General features: G+C 41.6%; 1 protein-coding gene across 1 annotated transcript; it reads left to right on the top strand.

The window, feature by feature from the left end:
- Window positions 1–94: 94 nt before the first annotated feature.
- WBP5 (WW domain binding protein 5) lies at window positions 95–856 on the top strand. The gene has a single exon (XM_012727240.1). The coding sequence runs from the start codon at window positions 151–153 to the stop codon at window positions 472–474; it is 324 nt and encodes a 107-aa protein (XP_012582694.1). The 5' UTR covers window positions 95–150; the 3' UTR covers window positions 475–856.
- Window positions 857–9,091: the final 8,235 nt, after the last annotated feature.

The raw sequence follows: 9,091 nt of genomic DNA on the forward strand, positions 1-9,091 counted from the left end.
AAAAAAAAAACAAAGGTTGAGACTTCTGTCCAGAGCACCGGACCACTCATCGAGCCTTTGATTTACCATCTTTTTCTCGTTTCCTAGAAGTAATTGCATTCAAGGAGGAAAAAAGCAGAGGGAAGGAAAGAGAAGACCGGCAGACACAAGATGAAGCCCTGTCAAAGAATTGAAGGGAAGCCAGAGAATGAGAGTGAACCAACGCTTGAAGAAGAGCCAAAGCCTGAGGAGGAAAAAGAGCCAGAAGAGGAGGAAAAAGAACTAGAAGAGGAGGGAAAAGCTGAGGAAACTTTCAGAGAAAAGCTGATTCAGTCTTTGCAGGAATTTAAAGAAGATATACACAACGGGCATTTAAACAATGGAGATACATTCAGAGAAGTGAATGAAATAGATGAGATCAGGAGAGTAAGAAACAAGCTTGTCGTGATGCACTGGAAGGTTAATCGGAATCACCCTTACCCCTATTTAATGTAGTTTTTAAAGTGTTTCCTGATATTAACATTCCTATATAGCTTTCTTTTGATTTGCATTTTCCTGATAGAACACTGTCCACCTTTCTGTTTTTTTTTTTTAACTTGTTGCTATTAGTGTAGCTTGTTGATTTCAGCGTCGCTCTTGTTACCTGATCATTTTTTTCTCTTTTTATAAATCATAGTTTGAACCAGTCTACAAGTCTCTGCCTTTCAGGAGAAGAGTTTTACTCATTTGTACAAAAAGAGCTTGTTGAGGGGATATAAAATTTTAAAAAGTTACTAAGTAATATGGGAAATCATATTTTTGAAAGGGAAGAATACATTTGTATATTACATATATGCACAGAAAAACATGAAAGACAAAAAGGAAAGTTTGTGGTAAAATCGGGGGATTTTTAAAATGCTACTTATTTGTATTTTTCTTTATTCCTAGAATGTATACACCTTGTTAAAAAATAATAAAAGTTTTATAACCAACAGCACTTTTCAGTTTATTTCTAAAGGCATTGGGACACTTAATATTTGCTGACAGAATTTTAGAAGTGAATGGGAACTCCAGAGTACCAAGAGACCACTTAGAAAAATAAATTTTACATGTTTTTCAACTGTAAAATATAAATAACAGTGATCTCTCAGGGCTCTTTTGAATACCAAATAAGATAACAACTGAGCTGTATTTCAGAGTTTTTCCTATCTGTCCATGCAGGATTCAAGATCAAATTCAAGCAGCTGTTAGGTGGGTGTGAGCTGTTCCTTTCCTGGGGTGCTTGCCCTAGGGCATTCTATGGGGGGGTAGTTGACAAGGATCGATCCATTCCCTTGGGGCACAGAGGGTGCCACTCAGGCAGGAAGTGTGGAAGGACTCACCTGAACCCCACTTCTCTCCAGGGCAGTCTGGGTGCTCTGACTTTTTGTGCTCTGCTCCAGCCTGCAGCGGGCACCAGACCCTGGTAAGCAATGGCTGAGCTGTCCTAGACAAGCATACCTGGAGGACTGGGTATTTCAGGGTACTAGAATTCCTTTCACCCTTTTCCCCTCACCAAAGGGTTTGATGGAGATTTTTGGAGGGAATAAATAAGAACTCAAAATTCACCCACTTAAAAAAAATTAGTTTGTGGCCCTCCCTGGTGGCGCAGCAGGTTAAAACAGCACTGAGAAGCTAAAGCCACTTTCGCATGAGTTCGATTCCCACCTGTCCCAGAGGTGACCACACGGCGCGGCAGACCTCTCCTGACCGGCCCGCTGCTCCTCTCAGCAGTGTACTTCGTCGATCTGCCTGTTCTGTTCCCCACTCTGTCTCTGGTGAAGCCTCTCACCGCCCCTGAGCCTCTGGCCTGTACCCCAGTTCTGTATGAATAAATAAATAAATCTTAAAAAAAATTAGTTTGTCCTAGCCATGCCTACTCGGAATGTGATCAGATAACTTGGGTAGAAAGTAAAAGGGTCTGGACCCTCCCTGGTGGCTCAATGGGTTAAATCGCTGCTTCCCCAGCTAGGAGGTGATCCATGGTGCTGCAGACCTCTCCTATCCCACCTGCTGCTCCCCTCAGTAGTCAGTTGGCCTGTTCTGCTCCCCACTCTGTCTCTGGTGAATCCTCTCACCGCCCCTGCACCTCTGGCCTGTAGCCCAGCTCTTTAAATAAATCTTTAAAAAAAAAAAAAAAAAAGGAAGGGTCTGGTGGTGGCTGGAAATGACTCCAGCTAGTGCACGCATATTTTAAGTGGTATTATTCATGTATTTGTGTATTAAAATTTGTTCTTTAAGGTACATGATAGTTTATGAAAGACCTCACCCCACTGAATGATCTTGGCACCTTTGTGCGTAATCAGCTAATCATGGACAGATGGTTCTATTTCTAGAGTCTCAAATCAATTCCATTGGCCTGTATCTCTTGTGCCTGTCTCATGCTATCTTGATTACCAATGTTTGTTAGCAAATTTTGAAATCAGGAAATATGAGCTTATACTTAGGGTATAAGTAGCTTATACTTTAGGGTGATTATGAAAATCCTTTTCAAAAAAGTATTCAAATTAAATAGATGAGTCAATTTGAACACATACATGACATACAACCAGATACCAATAGTATGGATGGTATACAGATATGGCAGAAATCACCTTAGTGAGAAGCATTGCCTTGAAGTAACTGATGTAGGGATAGTGTCTAGAAACATGTACCCCAAACAGTGAAATCAGATTTCACCATACTTAAACTGGTAGTATGATAGATATTTAACCAGCTACTCTTTAATGACCACTGACAGATGATACTAGCATTCTGGGCCAGAGACAAAGCGGTAACCAGAGCTTCATGTTGATTGGTATATCAATTGCATGATCCTCAAGTCACACCGTGTAACACAGGGCCCCATCCTGGATGTGTGTACATGCAGTGTGTTGACTTACAGAAAAGAAACCCTGAGTTTGGGAATTCACTGCTTCCACAGTAAGCAGAAGCAAGCTTGTCCTGTGTCCAGGAAAAGAAAACTCCTTCTTCAGAGTTTCTTGTTGCAAACAACTCAGAAATAGCCTAAGCCATCCAGATCTTACAATATGGGTGTGCCCAGCAAAAAAAGAAAGGAGATGCTCAGAACTAAAGGAGGATTGCTTCTCCCAGTAACAATTTTCTCTGCAATATATCTTTTTTAAAAAAGAACTGGATATAGGCCCAAGGTGTGTGTGTGGGGGGGGGGGGTGTAGAGGATTTTCACCAGAGACATGTTAGGATTTTCCTAACATCACAAATTTTGATTCAGAATTCCATGTTAAATAAAATAGACTATGTGTTATATTGTAAAGTGTAAACAAGCATTTGTAACTCTAGTTTTTATTTAAGTGCAAAAGATTTTTAACTTGGAGGGGTCATTGGTTTATAACACTACACCACACCACACCCACCAGCAAGGCACTCAGTCCTCCACCATGGTTCCTTGGGCCCTCCCCCTCTCCCTCCGCCTGGGAGTCTTCCAGGCAGACTCCTAGGGTTTGTTACTGGTTTGGTTTTGAATGAAACCTAATTAATGAACCAAGGGAACATCACCTTAGAAACTAATGGTAAATAGTCTGGGAACTCTGCAGTTTACAGTAAGGCTTAGCTACCATGCCACACAAAATAAAAGAACTAGTGGAGCAAAAGCAATAGTTTCATCAGAACACTAATGACAGGAGTGATCGTAGGAAAACTATTTCACTGAAAAAAAGGATGGAAGGGTGTGTATGTTTGAAAGCAGCCCCAGATCGCACACATGTGTAATCACCACTACTTCTGTAAAAAGAAAAGGGAAAAGCTGGTCTGTACTCTCTACAAGGAAAGTTCAACGTATGGTAAGGATTGAGCAAGGAAAGCATGTAACAGTGTTCAAAAAAGCTGTTACTTGATATTCAGAAACCAGCACTTTGTAAGAGGCTCAGCAAAACCAGATGTGTCGTTGATGGACAGTTTTGTTCAAGTAACAAGTAGCCAAATTATCTTGCTTCCATAAAGACCCTAAAGCTCAGGGTTTAGAGGGCCTCCAGGTAGGTGAACAGGGAGAGTTTAGGGGTGAGCGATGCACCTGGAGCGTGCAAGGGAGCTCAGCATCCTTTCCCCATACCTGGTCCCATACATCTCTTCCAACCCGCTGCCCCTGAATAACAGCCCTGTCAATGATACTGTGCTCTGGAGAGGAAATGGACTTCCTGAGTTCTGCAAGTCAATCGAACCAAGAATTCAAGCTTGACAGACCTTCCTGTCACTATTCGTCAGTATTCGGTCGGCACACAGGTGTGTAATTATGGACAAAATGTTGAGGGGCCATGGGAACCTGTGGCTGTTAGCTGGCTGGTTGGAAGCACAGGTGATGAAGTGATCTGTGCGTATGATTGGTGTCTGAAGTGGAGGGAGGCTTTGGGTGACTGTTCTTAATCTGGGGAATCTGGTGCTGTCTCCAGACAGTGTCAGAATTAAGGTGACATCTCACACACTCTGTTCAACAGTTTGTTGGTGTAGGGAAGCCTCCAAACACACCCATGTTGCAACTGGATCCAAGAACCTTTTTCAATCTGGAATGTCAAAAATAAGAACTAAATGGGAGGAGATATAGCACAAAATATTGTTATGCTACTTATGCCTGAATCTCAGAATCTCAGATTCCTAGTGGGAAGTTTAACCCCTGACTCCGGAATTGGGATGGGGACCTAAAGGGGAGTGGGGGAGGGGAAAGGAAGGAAGAGGGGTGTGTGTGAGTGTGTGTGTGACAGAGAGAGAAAAAATATTTGTCTTTTTACCAGAGACAGATAAAAATCTACATCAGTTTTCAGGCCTCCCTGATGGCTGAGAGGTTAAGTCTCAGCATTGTCAACTGCTCCAGCCTGAGTTCAATTCCTGGCCAGGGAGGTGACCCACATGGCACAGCAGAACTTCCTGTCTGGCCTGCTGCTTCCTTGAGCAGTGTATTTCAGTCAATCTGCCTGTTCTGTTCCCCAATTTGGTGAATCTTCTCACATTCCTGCACCTCTGGCCTACACCCCAGCTCTTGTAGACATGCAGACATGCATACATATATACACATATACACACACATATACACATACATACAATATGACTGCAAATTATTCCTTACCCCTCCTGTCAAAAGTTAGTCCTTCCACTGAAATCATGGAGGGCTTTTGACTGTTTCGATTCAGAGTGCAATAGAACTGATCTTATGTGACTCTCAAGATTAGGCTATAAAAGGCACATAGCTCCCACCTTGTATATAGGGCCATTTACTTTTAAAAAGAAAAGATTTATTTTATCATTTATGCATACAGAACTGGGGTACAGGCCACAGGTGCAGGAATGGTAACAGGATTCACCAGAGACAGAGTGGGGAGCACAACAGGCAGATTGACAAAGTACACTGTTGAGGGGAGCAGGAGGAGAGACAGGAGAGGTCTGCTGCACCATGCGGCTCACCTCTGGGGCCAGGGATCAAACTGGCACTGAAGTGGCTGTGGCTAGCTTGTAGTGCTGAGCTTTAACCCACTGAGCCACCAGGGAGGGCCAGGGCCATGTACTTTTAAAGCCTTGAGACGTCCATGTTGGGTAAGCTACTTGTATAACTTTGGTCGACAGTCCCATGTGAGCTGTCCTTCAGTCATCTCAGTGTCAGCTTTCAAAGTTACCCTTTGGAAAGCCGTTCTAGTGCAGGCCCTAGGCATCACGGAACACAGACGAGCAGTGCCCAATGTGTGCTCTCTGAATTCCTGACTCACAGACTTCATGGGCGTAAATATCTGTTATAGTTTACACCAGTGACTTGGGGGTGGTGTGTTTCCTGTCAATAACTGCAAGAATTATGTGTCACTGCAGGTGTAGGAATGGACACATAACAGTCATGAAGTCAACACGTTATCTAGCCACACACAGAGTTCGGTAAATGTGATAAAATCAACGCAGAGTTTTAAGTAAGGGAGTGGCTTGTAGGGGGAGAGGGCTTTACATAACCTTTTGTATTTCTGAATTATCTCCTGAAAGAAGGGAATTTGGGCCATGAATTGCTTCTTGACAACAAATGGCAAGAGGTAAACAGAAGCTGCTTTATTTTGACTGCCCAGTTCAAACTGACTCTTGCTCACACACATGAGTTACCTGTGGGTGTGTGTTACCAGTGGGCAGTTCTGGTATGCAAAAATAAAAATAAATCTTTTTAAAAGTCCACCAATAGTTTCCTATCATATTGAAAATCAAACTATTAAAGAATCTCCTACATCTAAGTTCCGATCAATTAGTCCCCGCTTCGCTCATTGTGCTGTCATGGTCACATCAGCCCACTGTTTCTCAAAAGGGTGGAATTATTTCCCTCCTCTGGGTCCTTCCACTCACTAATCCTTCTGCCCGAGATTCTCTGTCCCTAGTCTGGAGCATGGGTTTCCTTTCTTTTCATTTAGGTTGTCATTCCCAAGTCAATTCCTTAGCGGCTTGGGTTGCTTGATCCACATGTACCCATGGCTCCTGTCGCTCTGTCAACCTCTATTCAACACTCTGCTCTATTCTTCTTAGCCCTTATAACAATTAGAAATTATTTTATTACTTAGATAACTTGTTTGCTTTCTGCTTGTACCCCCTACAATGGAGATCCTGACTATGCTGTTTCCTGCTGTTGTCCTAGTGCGTAAACATGAGTGTAGCACATGCTTAACTATGATTTGTTAACATAATTGATATTCTCTTATTATATTTTTGTAAAGTGATTTTATGTAAGCAATTATATATATATATATATTTAAATATTTATTTATTTGTGCATACAGAACTGGGGTACAGGCCAGAGGTGCAGGGGCGCTGAGAGGATTCACCAGAAGACAGTGGAGAGCAGAACAGGCAGATCTACGAAGTAAACCCTGCTGAGGGGAGCAGCGGGCTGGTCAGGAGAGGTCTGCCTCTCCATGTGGATCACCTCCTGGGGCAGGCAGGGATGGAACTCATGTGGAAGTGGCTTTAGCTTTTTAGAGCTGTGCTTTAACCAGCTGTGCCACCAGGGAGGGCTCCACAATTATATTTTTGTAAACGGTACTTTATTGACGATATTTACTTCTTTTGTAAACTACTTATTCATATTAGTTGCTCATTTTCTTATGGCACATTCATTTTTCTTATTAATTAGTATGAGTTCTTTAAATATGATGGATAACTTTCTTTTTCTGTTTATACATTGTATTGGTTTCCTGTTGGTGCCATAACCAAGCACCATAAACTAGGTGGTTTAGAACAACAAAAATGTATCCTAGGTAACATCCTTCTTATGTCTTCCTGGTTTCTAGTGGCTGTCAATTCTTGGCATTCTTTTGCCTTAAAGTTACAACATTCCAGTCTCTGCATCTGTCCTCACAAGGCATTCTCCTGTTATAAAGACACCAGCTATACTGGATCAGGACCTACCTTAAGGGCATCATCTTACCTTGATTATGACTTCGAAGACCATATTTCCAAATTGTGTCACATTCACAAATCCAGCAGATTAGGATTTCCAAGTATCATTATGAAAGATACAATTCAACCCGTATCACATATGGTTCAAATATTTTTTCTCAGCTCACCCTTTAGTTTTAAATTTGTGCGAAAGATCAGTTTCCCTTTGTTGTATTGGGTATTAGCAGTGGAATTTACATGGGGCTAGCAATAGTAAGGCCAGGAAAAGTGACCTCATGAATGTTTATGCATGAGTTTTCTGATATTCCTTTCAGCTCATCCCAGCCCACTGAAATGTAGGAAGGCTGCTAGATTGGGCTTGCAAGCTGGAATGTCAAGGGAGTTCTCTTGGCCTATACCTACTCCAGCTCTGTTAATCAGATTAGGAGAATACAGAACAGAAACTTTTTCCTCTAGAGTCCAAAACAACAGGAAAGAGTGGGCATGGGCTTTTGGTGTTACCAGATAGTCATCTTTAATCTCTCGTAAAAAAAATTCCTCAGCTGTCAAATTATGAATAGTTGAATATGTGTTGTTTTCACATTGAAACATTTTAGCTCCACAGATGTTTTATTATTTCAGATTAACTCTCTTGAATGAAAAGCATCCTCTCTCAAATGTTCCCAAACTCTTACAGGGACAAGCTTAAAATGTCATTGGTTCTATTTTCCAAAGATCTTGCATCAAAGTTATAGTGATCATAGCTTTACAGAGTAGCTGGAGTAAGCATAATTTCCTATACTGTCTACTTTTTGTTTGTTAATTGGTGCTTACATTTAGAGAAAAATAATCATAATAGAAGTGCAGCAATGAAGCCTCCAGGAGACACACAGAAAACCATACTAGATAAAAACACAGGTATACCCACAGAGCCTACCAAGTCTCGGACTCCTTTCTCCCAAGCCTTGGACTACTTTCTCCCAAGCCTAGCACTCACCCAAGAGAGTATAATGAAATAAAAATAGGATAATAGGTACAGTCCAACCAAGTTTATTTCCAACCAAATACTTGTAAGGTATATCATGCAGCATTAAAAAAAAAATCTTGGCAGAAACGAGCTTCCTCTGAAGAAATACTTACCCATTATCTCCACAGTTTGAGGGACAGCTAGTTGAAGTGAAACTAAAAGATGGTTTTATTTTTTCCAATAGCTGCTTCAACAGTGTTCTTTCTATCATCCCTGGTCCCGATACTGTCTACTGGAAGTGGATTTTAACTACATCTCAATCCTGTTACTTAGCTCTAGAGTCGCTTTTGCTATTAAAATAGTCTCAGGCCCTTCCTGGTGGCACAGGAGTTAAAGTCCCAGCACTATCATGCTGTTGCCACTGTGGGATGATTTCGATCCCCGGCCAGGGAGCTGACCTACATATGGCACAGCAGACCTCTCCTGTCTCACTTACTGCTCCCCTTCACAGTGTACTTCTGTAGATATGCCTGTTTTACTCTCTACTCATCCCACTCGCCTCTGGCCTACAACCCAGCTTCTACACAAAGTAAATGAATTAATAAAATTTAAAAAAATAAGTAAATAAAATAGTCTCAGACTGTTAAAGATTTGGTCCTATCTATTCTAAAATATCAGTCTCATTTTTGATTCAGAATCTTCCTTATCACTCCAGGAGAGAGACTCATTCATCTGTCTATCTATCACTCATCTCTGTATATGAAAGGCTATAGATGTATA

The sequence above is a fragment of the Condylura cristata genome, unplaced genomic scaffold, assembly GCF_000260355.1.
Source record: "Condylura cristata isolate star-nosed mole 26May11 unplaced genomic scaffold, ConCri1.0 scaffold00019, whole genome shotgun sequence".
NCBI classification, from domain to species: Eukaryota; Metazoa; Chordata; class Mammalia; order Eulipotyphla; family Talpidae; genus Condylura; species Condylura cristata.

Bases quoted from the DNA above. Each gene is read 5' to 3' on its own strand.
- WBP5 (XM_012727240.1), top strand. From the start codon at position 151: ATGAAGCCCTGTCAAAGAATTGAAGGGAAGCCAGAGAATGAGAGTGAA.